Below are 16,944 nucleotides of genomic sequence, written 5' to 3'. Positions count from 1 at the left end.
AGATCCCACTGAATCAAATTTGGTCCATGAATCTAAGAAATAGTGAGAATTCTTGATTTCTCTCAATATCTCTCTCAATTCGAAGATCCAGGAATTGAATAGATGTCCTTTCATTGATCCCTCTATGATAAAGATGATGAGCAATCCAAATCTATTGAGATCACTGGGAAAACTCGGTATTTTTCCTCATCTTTTGATGAAATCAGTTTTATGGGTTCAGGGGAGAAAAATGTCATATGCTTAACACATCGTTTTCGGGCATCGAAGCAAACAGACGAGAAACTGAAGCAGAAGCAAGGTGCATCAGCCATCAAAAAGGAAAACTCTTACTTAGCCTTCATATCCAGACTTGTCATTCGCAACAGTCATCCTTTTTTTTTTTTTTCTCTGAGTGTCCGCTTGGAGCAAGAGGATTTGACTTTTTGCAGTTGGGCTTATTTATGAAAGATTCCTACATTCAAATTTTAGAGGACTATTTCACACGCATGCCTTTTTCATTTAAACTAAGATTTCCCCACTCCTTTTTTTTTTTTAAAACATTTTCTTGGGGGGTTGGGAGGCGTGGGGGTTTGGATTTAGGGAGAAGCTATTTATATGATAAAATCACTTATTGGGGAAAACAATTCTCCCTAGTCGTGCGGTTTATGTTTAGACGCAGGCATGGTTTGAGTAATTGGATTGAAATCGGCTTTGATCAATCCCCCTTCTTGGCAGATACCATATCAATGGATCAATATGGATAAGGGGTAAAATAGTTCAAAAAATGATTTTTATTTTATTTTTTATCTTTTATTGAAAGTAGGGATAATTCTCTCCAATCCTAAAACCGATTTAGATTGGTATTGGATTGGTATTGGCTTTGACCAATCCCATTATTGATACTGAGTTCTCAAACTATGGACATATGTGGACCACATGTGGACCCCTGACCCATGCATTGCTCGATACCTCCAACTACTTCCCATTGACCCGCATATTGATGCAGTAGCCATGCGGCTAGGGACGTTCTTTTGCCCTTACATAAAATGTTATTAATGTAACCAAATTTGAATTATGTTGCTCCTGTCATATGGTTGTGAGAACCATATATGGATGGATGGGATCCACACTATCACATGGTTCATTTGAGATCCAGAGGGTGGGTGCCCTTAAGATATCGAAAATTTGTGAAAAGATCTCTACGCGGTTGGAATGAAGAATCTCACTTGCTCCAGAGTCGCTTGGCCTTCAGCTCTGCTCTCTCTTAGTTACCAAGATCTGATAATATTTAGGGATTTCTTTATTTTTGGTAACCATGACCGTGATCATAATCATATCTTTAATGTCCTCTCCTATTAATTAAGGACTTTTAAGTTCGTTTCTGTTAAACATAAACCAGAAGAAGCAATCATACTTCTTATGTAGAAATTGACATTATAACACTTCTATTAAACCCTTTTTTTTTATAACTTCCAGTCATGGATTTATTTTTCGGCATCGGTCTCTCCTAACCCATATTAGCCATGGATTTCCCTTTTCCTCCTGCAACACCAATAAAAAAAAAAAAAAAGGATAAAGAACCTTGTTAGTCTAGCATAGATAACACTAGCACGTGGGATAAATCCGTAAATGGGAGCGTGTGCAGGAGCATCTTCAACACATGGAGCAGGAGCAATATGGTCTTTTCGTACCCGCCTGTGTCTGTTGTTGTAGAATCTCCAAGAACACTCAATCATATTAGAACAAGATCGGTCGTCTAGGCTGTTATGCAGTCTCCCACTTGAATCTTCAACTTAATTATGTGGGTGAATTGTGTTCTCATGTAGTGATAATTACATGGACTATGGAGACTATAAATAGTAGTCTTTCCAACCCTAACCTACTCCTACAATAGATGGATTGTGTCTATCCCCTTAAGTGGGCTTAACCATTATAGGTTAAATAGGTCAATCATATTAGTGTCGCCTAAAACCCAACATCTTTTTTCTTCTTTTTTAAATAATAGGATTGAGTTTTGTTCAGAAGCATAGTGTTTGCTGACGCTCTTCAAGTCTCTCTTTCTTACCATACTATGATAAAAAAATTTCATTTTACAAGAAACAGAGAAAGATGGACATAAAAAGGCACTACCTTATGCGACAATTCCTGACAAAGAACATTATCCCAACAAAATTTTATAATGATGCGAAATCTGTGAAGCTAAGAGCTCCACGTGATTCTCACAATTAAAAAATGTGGTAGGGTAGTATGAGCGTATTATTTAATTAATATAGAGGATAATGGATTCTAGAATTGATGTCATCATTTATAAATATTATCCCTCTTTTGTTCTATAGATTTTAATATGAAAATGAAAATAATAATGAGTAGGCTCCACAAGGATAGGAATTTTCTTTTAGGGAGAAGATTCCCTCCAACGATAGGGAAATAATTCTAGTGAAGGAGGGTTCCCCTTTTCCATTGCTAGGGAATCTAATCTTGTTGCTGATTGCTTAGATTCGATGATTTTGTCAAATTCTTGTATGATAGCTTGGCTTTTGTGTATTCTGGCCAAAGAAAAATTGTAATCCTTCACCCATTTCTTATCCTCATGATTTTGAATAGAATTCTTGTTTACCTAAAAAGGAAAGTGGGCTCCCCATTTCCAATCTTTCAATAGAAGGGGTTGTTTTATCATTAAAAAAAAGAGAAAAAAGATGAGATATTTTAAGAAATAAATAAATAAATAAAGTGGGTTACAAGAGAGGTGTGTAAAGTGATATGTGCGCATGTGAAAGGTTCCACACACGGTCTATGTGCAAAATCTTTTTCTCTTTCATAATTTGTTGGCCAACCCCCACCCTACGCCAAAAAATTAAGTATACAAAAGATAAAAAGGGAAAATTAACCAAGGAATCTATTTATAAAAAAGGAAAGGATTATCTGAAAAAGTAGAGTATATTACACATTCTCACATTATTTTTTTGTTAAATCATTATCTCTCTCCTTAAAATAATTAATCTAACATGAATATGAAAAGGCACATTGTATGCATAAGGGTCAAAGAGATTTTTCCCTAAAAAGGGCAAAAAAACACTTCTTGGTCATGCAACCCCTGCACCCAAACACAAAGGGAGGCAAATGACAACCCAGCCCAGTGAAATGCAAAAATCGCATCCTTTGTTGACGCCCATATGCACCCCCTCATGGCTCCTGCACTATTGTAGGGACGAAATGATTAGGGATCATTGTTCTTTTCCTCAAAAAAAAAAAATCTATAACTAAGCCTTGTTCTATTTACAAGCTAGGAAAAAATCATCACCAACTCCAACATTATTTCCCACCCATTCAACTGCTAGGAAAATTTGGACACGCATCCTAGGTGTTGGCAAGTGTTTGGTTGAGTGTCCACCTCTCAGTCATTAAATGGGTGAAAGGTAAATGATGAACACCCCCTCATGGCTCCTGCACTATTGTAATCTCGGATCGATACCAATGAATTTGTCCAGATTGGATCACTATCCATCGAAATCGATCCCAATCTTGGCCAATCTGATATTGATCCATTGCGACAACTTAAGGGTAAAAAAATAAAGATAAATCTGTTCAATCCAAGGCGATCCAAATCAATATTGAATCGAAATCTGAGGACTGAGATTAGCAACCTTGCTCGTGATACACTAGATGAACAAATCACTCTGTTAGGATATTACATAGACTCATGATCATCCATCAACTTTCAGCTAATTTTGTGTTTTTAATGTTTCTTATATTGACATAAAAATAAAATAAGGTCTAGGTTTGTAGAGACCAGAACAATTGGAAAAGTATTAATTTTATTATTATTATTATTATTAGGATGATGGGGGAGGCCATGGAAGTTTAGCAATTCTCTTCGTTCCAACAAAATAGGATGAGGTGGAGACAAAAAGAAAGTAAAAAAAAAAGTACACAAACTGCTCAAAGAGGTTTCATTTTTCTTTTTGGTTGGTGAAATAAATAAAGGGATTGATGAAAAGAAATAAATAAAAGAGTGCTTCTTCTATTTTTATAGAAAGGGAAAGTCAAGTGGGAGTGGAACTTTGTGAACTTTTAGACTTCAAGGTCTCCTGATTGTGTTAGATGCAGTGCGCTAGAAGAAACTTGATATAGGACAAACTAAATAATATAAGAAAACATAAAATCTAAAGGGCAAATGATATACATGTTGATTTATATGTTGATTATTCAATAAAAACTCTAAATAAAAAGATGGGAAAAGGGTGAATATGTTAAAGGTATATTCAAATATGTGTCTATTTTTTTTTCTCTTTTTTTTTCAAAAAGTCTCTTATACCTTTCTCATCCCAGCCCTCCCATTGGTTGAGCCGTTAGCTCCAGGAAAGCCAACGACATACCTAATCTCTTTCCTAAAAAAATATACCTTCTTTTTGCGATTTAAAGGTTAACATTGTTGAGTGATTTGTAGATGATTATAGAATACCACCACTTAAATTTCCAAAAAATTGTTTTCTTTTCCTAACAAAAAACTAAGTAAAATTTGTTTCTCATGCCCCTTTATATATATATATATATATATATATAACGGTGCAGATGATCAATCATAAAATCCAATCCCAAGTAAAACTCTAGCCATCTAATATTTATATCCAAAATACCTCTTTGACTTACCTTGACACCAAAAATCGCCTAAATATGAAATAAAGACAAAAATTATAAAATTGCCCTTTTCAAAAAAACAAACTGTAATATCGGTTTTGTTATAAGAGAAAATAGATAATATTTTATATAATAAGTAAAAATATTTTCTTATAAACCCTTTTATAATAAATCTTTTCCGGTTGACAGTTTAAAAATAAATAAAATAAATAAATAAAAAATCAAATTCACAGTTTGTAAGTTCATATGCACTATCATAATTGTCTAGTCATTAGCAATGGAACATTAGTCATTAAGATCAACACTTAACGAACACAAGGTATTTTAATAAAAGGATTTCACAGACCTTATGTGTACTAATCATTAAGAAACTAGTCCTCACATCTACCATAATTTGAACATGTTTCACTTGCATTCCTTAAACCATCATAATCCAATAATGTACATGTAAGTATATAGTACATCATGATATATAGGTACACGATCAAGCCAAAGTCTACAAACTAGCTCCATCTGAATGATCATCCACAAAACTAGTCCACAAATCTAATTGATCAAAAATAATGATACCAAATTAAAAGCCACAAAAATATACTACATGCCACATAAGGAAATCAAAATATAAATGCCCAATAATGATGCACGAAATAACACAAAACACAAATTAAGATGAGAGAATGTTTTCTATCTAGAAGTGTAGGGGTCGCGCCCTAACAAATACGGGTAAAATGCCCCCCCACTCCTATGAAAGGTAAAATGCCCATGTTGTTGGTTCTTTTAGGTGTGCTCCCGTTAGCCCCTTCACTGGTCAGTCCCTATACTCTTGGACAGAAAAAATTTCTTCCAACAAATATTTGAAAAAAAAAAAAAAAAAATCTGAGACTACTAAGGAGTGTGCAAAGGACTACAATAGGGGTGCATGAACATATACAGAAGGGTATGGCATTATGTGAGATGAGATAAATGATTGGTTTGAAGTTGAAGTTGACCATATGGACAAGGCAGACAGTCATAGGCTCTTTTTTTTTGGGTAGGAGGTAGACAGTTAAAGTCACCGCATATCACTTTCCATGTGACTAAACAGGGAGTGCCATGCATAGATTCTCTTGGTGGATGAGGTGAAAGAGAAGGAAGCAGTTTGCAAAAACTTTTGCCTTCCATAACCAAATCAATAAGTTCTAAAGCACCGTTGTACCTCTTATGTTCTCAGATTTTATTGTGGATGCTCTTCTTAACCTCTAAAACTGTGTTTGATTACATCAATCAAAGCAGATATGGGAATGGAAAGGTGATCATTGACGGAAAAATGGAAAGGGCAAAAAAAAAAAAAAAAAAGACAAGAAAACAAAAGTTCTCTTTCACACTGTTGTCTTGTACAGATGGCCAATTAAGGTGTTTCTCATAAAATAAAACTTACTTGTGGGATATACTTTCCTAAAATTGTTTCAGGATTGCTTTTCATTTCTATGGGAAATTCGAAAGGTTCTGATAATGGTTTTCCAAACCAATATAACTAAGAGCAGAAACTTTTCATTTAATTGAAAAATGGGAAAAGATTAGGTATGCTATTGGGTGTTCAGCCTGTATCAGTTTTTCTCCCCTTTCTCGTGCCACTTGTATCTCGGCTTCCCCCAATGATTGAGCCACTTGCTCCAAGAAAAATGCTATTGGGTGCTTAGTCTGTATCATTTTTTTTCCCTTTTCTCACGTCACTTGTATCTCAGCCTCCCCCATTGACTGAGCAACTAACTCCAAGAATATTAATGGCATGCCCACTACTACTCTCCCTTTAAAAATTTGAGTTATTTAGTGGTTTAAATTATAACATATCTACTTTTCATAGAAACAAGTCTCTAATAGGAGGATTTACAACTTTTGATTACAATTACTAGCTTCTCAAATTATATTTTTATTTAGAGAGAAAAAAAAAAACTGTGAAAGAGGTTTTATTTTGCCAACAATACTTCCTTCCATTTTATCAAATGGACCTCTTTGAAAATTGTGCAGATATAATCTTGGACTCAAAAGCAGTTGTTAGGGGTACAATCCTATGACGGTTTCATTATAAGTTTGTAACAACGGTTCATTCTCTATAATCTGAGAGAGGTGTATGAATGAGCGATTGTAACCCTATTTTCCATTGATAGTGAAATAGATCTTATCTCACCACATAAGCAATCTTGTCAAACTATATAAATCGTTATATTTTATGATTATTTTTCGATGATCGATTATAACCTTATTCTTCATTGATAGTAAAATAAATCTTATCTCACCACATAAGCAATCTTATCGAATTACGGAAATAGTTACATTTTATGATTATTTTTCTATGATTTTCATTCCTTTTTGTTTTGATTTAGGTTTCATTAATACAGTAAATCCCCTTGCCCTTGACCTTCCAAGTAGAGAGAGAGAGAGAGAGAGAGAGAGAGAGAGAGAACCAAGTTGGAGAATGTTCTTTCATCTTCTAGTACCCATGTACAGTAAACTGGTGCAAATTAACAAGTGAGAGAGAGAGCGTGAGTTTTGGAGAATGTTCCTTCATCTGGTAACACTCCACGTATGGTAAACTGGTGCAAAGAAGCACTGCACACCATTGATTGGTTATAATCATACAAGTCATAATTTACTTCATCTTTTTACTCCTCTTTACTGTTTGATCAAGGGGGCTATCCTTGAAGTCTTGTTTTTGCAAGTGCAACAAACCCAATGGAGTCTTGGAAGTGATTGAGAGTTCTGGAAAACTTTAGATGGATGGTGAAGCCGACAATTTATATAAATTAATTAAAATTATTTTAGTGCATTCCAGTTTCCACATGCAATACTGCTCGCTCGAAATCCTAAGCTGCCGACCTTCATATGATTATAATAATTAAATCATGTCTCCTCATATCATATTATTAAAATCACTAAATAACCCAAATAATTTCTAGATGTTTGATACTTTATAGGAAAGCTCATTAAAATAAGAGCATTATCTGTGTGCTTATCTAAGCTGTATAAGAGAGAGAGAGAGAGAGAGAGAGAGAGAGAGAGAGAGATCTAGAGAGAGAGAGAGAGGTGGGGTTCTTATCTAGAAGTCCCTTTGAGCTTCTTCACATCCTCTGCAAGTTGCGACGCAGCACTGCAGCAGTCAAGTCATCACCACTACAGTAAAGGTTGAGGGTCCAACGCAAGTGCAACTTGCAAACCTTGAAGGAAGGAGAAAATCAGTTTTGGGAAGAACGTTCATGATCATGGGCCATCTTATACTTACAAAAATACCCAAAGATGCTTTTTCCTTTCACATGATTGGATCATCAGTTGCCATTTTCCTGCTTGCTTATGCAAGAGGTTTCTCAACTTCTACTCCTACTAGATGCTTCGGATGGTTTCTAGTTATGAACCCATTTCTATTTATTTGATTTTCTTTCACAAAAATGATTTTTGATTTCTCTCTCTCTCTCTCTCACACACACACATATAAAGGTTAAGGGGAAAATCCATGATCCCGGAAAAGTAGTCTGCAAGGGAACTTCACATGAAGTCAAAGTAGAGGGAGATCTCTCTCCTTAAGATCAGTTATGGGAGCTATTCCTACACGTATCAAATGTCAGCAATAGCTTTTCTTTGTCAGTAGGAACAACTTTTCTTCTAGTTATGTTTCTGATTTGATCCGACAAAAATTCATGGTTTAATAATTGAATCAAACCCACTGATGGAAAAAAAAAAAACTCCAAATGCTGTTCGCATACAGTAAACTAACAGACATCACTAATGGAAGCGCCACATGAATTATCATAAATGAGGGGTAAGAGAATCATTTAAAAAAGGAGAAAAAGAGAAGAGAGAAATAAATACAGTATGTGTTAACTTATGATATTGTGGTAACATACCCAACCTTCTCCCTAACAATATATCAATAACATTTTACATTTTCAAAGTATTAGTGGAAAAAATCCTAACATGGCAACCTAGAGAGTTGAAGTACACCTAAAACAATTTTCAATTAATATATCATAGAAAAAAAATTAAAATACCAAAAACATTTTTCAATTCATATTGAAAATAAATTTTACTCTTTTTTTTTTTTTTGGGTAAAATTCCTTCGTCAAGATAAAAAGTTTCTCAAGTTCATGAACACCAAGTTTTTGCCATGTGAATAGGTGATGTAAAAATTTTGATCATAGGAATATCTGAAAAATGGTCTAAATTGGTCAAATTCAGTCATATTAGCATATTTCATTGAATGTTTCAACCATTCATTTATTTTCGAAAAAAAATTAATTTTTTATTGGATTTTTAAGGATTTATTTCATCAATTGGTCAACTTTGTTATAGTTGAAGCTTAAGATGTGAGCAAGGGCCTTTGGATTCTACCAATCCACATAATCCAACTCTATCAATCCATCATATGGAAAATATTGACGTTAGACTAGGAAAACTCTCTATTGTTGTTAGGCTAAAAAAACTTTTAATTTTGATTATTATTTTAAAAAAATTTAGAACATGTTTTTTTATTCTTTATTGCAAGCAAGGCTACAAATATGATCGTAGTATTTTTCTCTTCTTTATAAGAGAATTTTTCTAGATTACTTTTTTTTTGGGGGGGCGGGTAACATTTTCTAGATTACATGATGACTATAAAATCTAGAGAAAATTACACCGCCACCCCTTGAACTTTGCCCTCAAATCAATGCCCTCCCCTGTACTCTTACAAATGACACAAACACCCCATCCAGGTTTGAAAAATTACAAACACATCCACACCGTTAGTTTCATCCGTTGAGTGATGATGTAACTGACCATTATTTTCACAAATGGCCAAAATACCCTCACTGAGTGGGACTTTACCCATGATCCTTGATTAAACCCTGAGAAAGAACCCTTCCTATCTATTTACCACCCTCCCTACGAAAATGAATTGAGGAGCTCTCTATCTCTTTAGCTTTACTAAGCAATTCCATTCCAGCGCATCAGATCCTAGAAAACCCTTCCATTGATGCTTCTTTACAGTCTTCTCTAAACAAAAAATTGGAACTTAATAGAATCTGAAAGTCAAAAAAATCTAGAGTTCAGTTGCAGAATTCAAATCCAATTTTTTACAACCTATGAAAAATTTAGCCATTCTCAAACCTTAAGATGGTCAACGGCTACAATGGTTTTCAGTCACCCAAAACCTCATCGAGGCGTCCTCTGGTCCTCCAAATATTGACGTTGAAACCCTAAGAATTGCAAATGATTGGTGCTTGCTATTGGTATGCAAATGTCTACGACGGCTCTGTCGCCATCTCCATTATTGGCACCTCTGTCGAACAATCCTCCATCCTCTTCTTCAATGAGGCCGCCTTCTACTTCTCAACAATCCTAGTAGCAACAACATCTCCCATCATCTCTCTCTCTCTCTTGGCTTGTTCTCTGTATTTCAATTGAGCTTGGCAACAACGGCCACTTCTCATAAGCCAGTATCGCTGGATCATCATGTAATGGGGCTGAAATCGATTGTTGCAATACAAGTGCCGGCCATTGCATGAACTTCAAAAAAAAAAAAAAGAAAGATAAAACCCTTCAGAATTCAGAAATGAAATAATCCAAAGCTCATCCCCGTCAGTGACAAAGAACTCCCAAACCCTACAATCGCACTTGGAAATTTTCATATTATTTTCTTCCATTCTTTCATTTATTCTTCTTCATACAGAATTTCCTATTGATCCCATTCCCTCCCGCCCTGCATGATGTGGATTGATGCAAAGGGCGGGGGTGGAACCTGCTTAGGTGAGGTTGCAGAGGATGGGATGGGGCGAAGGTGCTGCCGAAGAAGAAGGAGAAGGAGATATGCAGATGGTGGGGGCAGACCAGCTTGGGCGAGGTTTTAGAGGATGGGATAGGATGGTGGTGTTGCCAGAGAAGAAGAAGAAGGAGATCGGTAACAATTTTGGACATTTGGGAATATTTTATTGGATATTTGATGTGAGGGTATTATGGTCTTTTATATTTATAACTAGCAGAATACTAACGGTGTGGGTGTATTTATAATTTTTGAAACAAATAAAGGGTGTTTGTGTCATTTTTTAAAGTACAAGGGAGGGCGTTGATTTGAAGACAAAGTTCAGGGGGTGGCAATGTAATTTTCTCTAAAATCTATGAGCAACTAATATATATATATATATATATACAGCAATGTAATTTTCTCTAAAATCTATGAGCAACTAATATATATATATATATATATATATATATATATATATATATATATGTGAGATGATAGGACGGATGGATGGAGTTGAAATTTTATGATCAAGCATGCCAAAAGGTTCCCTTCTTATAGTAACCCTTTGTCTTTATGGAAACTCAATCGCTCTCTCTCTCTCTCTAAATTATTCCATCTAGGCAAAAACCAATTATAATCTATCAAAGACTAATTCAACAGCAAGATTTTTTATTTTGATCTACTTCAACACCAAGTTTTGCCACATATGGAAGGGTGAGATGATATATTGGATGGAGTTGAAATTTTATGATGAAGTATGCCAAAAGGTTTCCTTCTTATAGTAACCCATTGTCTTTATGGAAACTCTCTCTCTCTCTCTCAATTATTACATCTAGGCAAAACCAATTATAATCTATCAAAACTAATCCAACACTATGATTTTTATTTTGGTATAATCCAACACCAAGTTTTGCCACATGTGGAAGGGTGATATGACAATTCTAACTATATTTTTTTTTCCTTTTTTTTTTTTTCAGTAGAAATGATTCTAACTATGTTGACGGTCAATATTAGATGCATCTTAAATTTTGGACTAATTAGATCCTCCATACTCTCTTTTGTATTGATAAATTCTCTTTTATTTATAGTCATTCATTTTCTTTTGAAAGAAGTTTCTTTGGATTGAACAGTGAGATTCATTGCATAATTCAATGGTCGGAGAATCTTATGCTCTCCCCCCCCCCCCTTGAGGGTCTTGATCCGGTGATGAATGGATTCCTATTCACCATAAGTATAAGGAAACTCGATTCTTTCTTTTTCCAAAAATAAAATAAAATTAAATAGATTTTCAAAGATTTATTTTGTGGGTACTTGGCCAATCATGTTGAACCCAAAACTCGATCAACCGTACATCAGGTTCATCAAATTGCATGGGATCAACAAATTTTCTTACTCAATTTGTGGCCATTGATCATCAATGCTTGCAAAATCACAAAGTAGACAAAGGAGTACTATGATTCTGGACGTGTGACTGGTGCGCGCGCAAGCGTAGAGACCCTAGAAGTGGTTTTCAGTTCCGTCACCCAATAATAATAAGTGGGGGTATTGGAACAACCACGTCACCACCCCAATGGCTTGATTTTGATTCCCAAAGGCCCTCAAGGCCTCAACCCTCTAAAACATAATCCAGGGCTTAGGCTGGCGTTCCACTAACCCGTATTCTATCATAACCTGGTCCCACAGTATACCTTTCCCTGCTCTTTCCTTCCCTCCCCCAAAAATCCTCTTTCACTTTTCCCATCAAAAGATCTTTCTTTCCTATGCAAGTTCCAGAACTTTCCAAGCATTTTTATTTCCCATTTTTATTTCTAATTTCTGATATAGCCAGAAGAAGAAAGAGAACAATTAAATAAAATATGCCCAACAAGTCTAGAAGTTTCGGCTGCGGATCCATTTAAGCTTCGTTCTCTCCCACCATAGCTGCCCCCGTAGTCTCGTCTTCTTCGTTGTCTATGGGTTTTCAGACAAACACCAACGATCTAACGTAACGAAAAGGGCAAAAATATCTCGAAGATACCCATTTGATCTTAGACCCAATTCACTTTGTTCGCAGTTGTAATCGCCTGTGCAGATCATTCTTTCTCTCTAATTCTTACAGCTTCATTGACAATCAATCTCAGACCCTTTTCTTCTTTCCTCGTCTTAAATCCTGCACTTCGGTTAAAAATCTGATTCTTCTTTATTATTTAGGATTCTCTTTTCGTTTCAATTAAGACCCCTTTGTGTTCAGAGTAATATGATCAATCAGGAAATAGATTCATTTTTTTCTCTATTTGTTCTTCTGTAATTTCATTTGTTTCAGATGATTCCAGAGCTTTCATTTCCTGTTTCTTCTTCTCTAATTGGACCTTCAATTCTTTCTTCTAACCCATTTGATTGGACCCGTCTGGTGAAACTCCCTTATTATACAAAGCCCTTTGATGAACACATTTACAAATTGCATTGCTGCTTCAAATCTAGCTGAAGTTTAAGAAACTTGAAACTTGTTCTGAACCCATTAAATTTCCAGAAGTTCTGATTGTTTCCAATCATGAATCCTCCACGCTCAGTGAAAGAAGAGTTTCCTGAAGGGGGTTTATCCAACTCCGGCGAGCCGCAATCGTTTCCTCCCCAGCCAATGGAGGGTCTTAATGAGACAGGCACTCCACCTTTCCTAACAAAGACATTCGATATGGTCGCTGACCCAAACACCGACCATATAGTTTCTTGGAGCATTGCAGGAAACAGCTTTGTTGTCTGGGATCCCAACACCTTCTCCATGAATCTTCTCCCCAGGCACTTCAAGCACAACAACTTCTCAAGCTTCGTCAGGCAGCTTAACACCTATGTAAGTTTCTCTTCTGATCAAGCTTTCTCATTGGGAAAATTACTCTTCTAGTGAGTCTTGAGTTTAGCCTCTAGGACTATACGTGTGAAGTAAAGAACAATCGAGAACAAGGGATTCATGAAACATCCACAATGGTTTGTTAACTTATGTTTAAACAATTAAATCTTGATTATTGATTTTCGCAGTTTCTAAAAGATACCAGTTTCTTCCGCATAAATTATTATCCGTTTCTTCTTCTTTTTTTTCCCCTCTTTTTCTTTAATGGGTCCCCTTTTCTAGGGTTAGTACAGTACTCTTTTGTGTGAATTTCCCAAAAAAAAGTCAAATTTTTTCTGTTTCTCAGTTTAGTCGTTCTTTCTATTTGGGTTTAATGAATTAACTTGTGTCGTTGTTCATTCTGATTTCCTAGTTCCTGGAATTCCTGAAAGTTCTTGCTTGTTTCAATTTTCTGATTTCATGATTTATATCTTTCGCAGGGCTTCAGAAAGGTCGATCCAGATAAGTGGGAGTTTGCCAATGAAGCATTTCTAAGAGGTCACAAGCATCTATTGAAGAGCATCAAGAGGAGGAAGGCACCCTCCCAGCCTATCATCCTTCAACAGCAACCTCCGGACCCTTCCCTCGAAGTGGGACAATTTGGATTGGATGGAGAAATCGATCGGTTGAGGCGTGACAAGCAGACCCTAATGCTGGAACTTGTGAAACTCAGACAGCAGCAGCAGAATACCCGTGCCCACCTTCGAGTTATGGAGCAAAGGCTACAAGGAACAGAGTTGAAGCAGCAACAAATGATGAATTTCTTGGCAAGAGCAATGAAGAACCCAAGTTTTATCCAGCAATTAGCCCAACACAAGGAAAGGAGAAAGGAACTAGAAGAAGCCATCACAAAGAAAAAAAGGCCCATCGATCAAGGACCCAGCAATGTCATTGAAGTTGGCGAATCAAGCCAAAGAGGCTGGGAAGAACAGAACCAAATCAAGAGCGAACCAGAAGACTTCTCAGACCTCTTCGGGTTCGAAGCGTCGGAGCTGGAGATATTGGCAATGGAGATGCAGGGATTGAGTGAAACTGGAACGGAGCAACAAAATGGAGAACAACAACAAGAAACGAATCTTGAGGGTGAAGAAGGTAAAGCACTGGATAAGGGTTTCTGGGAAGAATTGTTGAACGAGGGCTTGGGTGGAGAAACGGGTCCCTCAGCTGCCGAGGAAGACGAAGAGGACATGAATCTCTTGGCCAAGTTCGGTTACTTGAGTTCTATCTCAAGTTAGAACTCATCTGGGTTCTTTCGATCAAATTGATTTTGACAAAGATGGAGCTGTAATCAGAAGGAACCCAACATTGTATGTGTGGATTGGATAAGCTGGTGTTACTGTAGTTTAGGGGATGTGATTTATACCTGCAAACTGCAACTTCATTTCTTTTTTTTTTTCTTTGTTTTAGGTGAAGAATTTGCCATTTACTGCTCCTCGATCGATCTCATTTCTCTTCAGTTGAGAAGATTGCAGACACTGCTCCAAAGAATTTGGGGGAAGTCCCTATCTTAACTCATATAGTATATACCATTTATCCAATCTTCCTTAATGATTTTAACAAATTTCCTTTGTAATCTGGAATGAAATGTAGATCTTTTCAGCAGCAAGAGCTGGTTGAGCTTCAAGACTTCGAAGATGGTTTTATCTCCAACCAAAGTTTGCAATCTAAACGGGTTAGATATGATGCTTTTTCTCGGTTAGATATTTTGTGCTCGTCATGCACTTGCTTGACCTGATCTCTCTCCTAGTTCTTCCAGTCTCGTTTCTCTTTTCAGACAGTCTCGGCGGATGGAACAACGTAAACACCATTGTTAGAAAAAGATAGTCGGTGTCTTACGTTGTAACACTTGTACCATACTGCTAAGTGGGCGTTAATGCAGGCCGGAGACCCACCCAGACCCTGTAGGACTGCTCTGCACGGCACGGCATGGCTCGGCTTTCAAAATTCCGGTACTAAGGTCTCATATTTTCATTACCGCTGCTCAATCTTATCACACACATGACTCTTGAGCTTGCCGAGAGATACCATAGATCCTTGAAGATGGAAGGGAAAAAAAACCCATGGATGGGGACTTAAGAGGGTTTTCTTTTCAGTAAATGGTGGCGTCTCTGCAAAGTGCATATCTTGTGGGTTTGGGTGGCATAGTTTATTCAAACACTTTCCATTAATGGGTTCCACTGAAGCAGCAGAAAAGCTGAGAGCTAAGCTTCTTCATACAGTTTTGCTTTGGGAACCAACCTTGTGGATTGGATTGGCTAGGGTTGGATTTGGGGTTGAGGTTGAGTCATGGGTACGTCCATGTGATATCATGTCTTTGCTCTTTCTTATGTCTAAATGGTTGGAAATCGATTCACAATGCAAGACAACAGAAACCACAGGTTGAATTGGTGGTTCACTTTGTTTCACAATGCTTCATTGGGGCCATATCATAGATGTGAATCTCAGTTATTTCTAGAAGTTTGTTTTGAGAGGTATTGGTTATATATGTGCCGTTTAGTACTTCTTCATGCATGGGAGGTTGAGAGTGGGAGGGGTTGAATCCTACTATTAATAATAGTAATAGGACCAGAGATCACTAACCTGTTGATGCAGGTAGATGCCAGTGTATTGGCCAATGGGAGGGTGTGGGAGGGTGCGTGGAAGTAGGATCCGGATCTTCTCTAAAGACTTTATCTTCAATCTCCCTTCAACTAGACACAATTGCACATGTATGCATGGGGTTGTGAGTCCCCATGTGTAATGTTGCATGCCTATCTAGGCGTGTACGTGCATCGATAGATAGCGTTATTTCTTCCTAAGAATAATAATAATAATAGGGAGAGGGTTCCCTAAAAGGCCTTGCACCAATGCAATAGACAATGAGGGTACATGGCTTCAAACCTTCAACAATAGTGAGGTTATTATTTTTCATGGGGACGCGGCAATTATTTCATCCCTCCTCGTGTCTAAATGTAAAGACCAGGGTGCCTCTTAGTCTGCTTTTTCTTTAATGATAATATCATAGCTATAAATCAATCACAATTATATCCACTACCAATTATATGTAGAAATATTTACCAATATGTTATATATATATATATATATATATAATAGGGAGAAGGATAGGTATCCCGCCGATATCAAGTATGCTAGCGGATAGCACCAATAGGAACACATGATGGAATATCATTCAAGAAGGATATGAGGGTCATTTCAGCAAAAGGGAAGAGAGATAGAAACAATGGGTGCTAGCATACTTGATATCGGCGGCATACCCAACCTTTTCCCATATATATATATTGTGTGCTTATTATTTTGGGGCATTTGTTCCCATTATCATTCTATTTATCATTAAAATGTCATAATAATAATAATAATACAATAATATGTCATCATTGTGATTATTATTATTTTAAGTATTCTCTAATAGACAATGGAACCCTAGGAAAATTTTGGATAGAATATCTGAAAGACCCCACATAAAAGATATAAAATGAAATTTTCTTAAGCTTAATTTTATACCAAATTTAAATTTATTTCAATTGAACTATTTCAAGATAATTGAGATTCAATTACCTTTTGTCTTATTTTCAAAAGCTATTTAATGCATGGGTACAAAGAATTTTCAAAATGTTGGAAGTTATTTAATACAATTTTATGTGAAATTGTAAATTTTACCTTTGTTGAAAAAGAATTATAATGTACTTAAAAGAGAAAAAGAGGTTAAGGCTAC

General features: G+C 36.3%; 1 protein-coding gene across 5 annotated transcripts; it reads left to right on the top strand.

The window, feature by feature from the left end:
• The first annotated feature begins 12,135 nt into the window (after nt 1–12,135).
• On the top strand, nt 12,136–15,689 carry LOC122090881 (heat stress transcription factor A-6b-like). Of its 5 annotated transcripts, XR_006143764.1 has the most exons (5): nt 12,137–13,196; nt 13,673–14,539; nt 14,640–14,904; nt 14,989–15,029; nt 15,112–15,689. XR_006143764.1 is itself a non-coding variant. In XM_042660620.1 (2 exons), the coding sequence occupies exons 1-2, from the start codon at nt 12,900–12,902 to the stop codon at nt 14,465–14,467; spliced, it is 1,092 nt and encodes a 363-aa protein (XP_042516554.1). In that variant the 5' UTR covers nt 12,136–12,899; the 3' UTR covers nt 14,468–15,689. The 5 variants fall into 5 exon arrangements, 1 of the variants encoding a protein (XP_042516554.1); XR_006143763.1 differs by having other exon boundaries at nt 14,989–15,689; XR_006143762.1 differs by having other exon boundaries at nt 14,640–15,029.
• Nucleotides 15,690–16,944: the final 1,255 nt, after the last annotated feature.

Source organism: Macadamia integrifolia, chromosome 10, assembly GCF_013358625.1.
Source record: "Macadamia integrifolia cultivar HAES 741 chromosome 10, SCU_Mint_v3, whole genome shotgun sequence".
In the NCBI taxonomy this organism is placed as follows: domain Eukaryota; kingdom Viridiplantae; phylum Streptophyta; class Magnoliopsida; order Proteales; family Proteaceae; genus Macadamia; species Macadamia integrifolia.
This window is presented reverse-complemented; position numbering and strand designations above follow the sequence as displayed.

Coding starts and splice junctions, on each gene's coding strand:
- LOC122090881 (XM_042660620.1), top strand. CDS start 12,900: ATGAATCCTCCACGCTCAGTGAAAGAAGAGTTTCCTGAAGGGGGTTTA. Junction 13,197..13,672: donor TCAGGCAGCTTAACACCTAT/GTAAGTTTCTCT, acceptor TATCTTTCGCAG/GGCTTCAGAAAGGTCGATCC.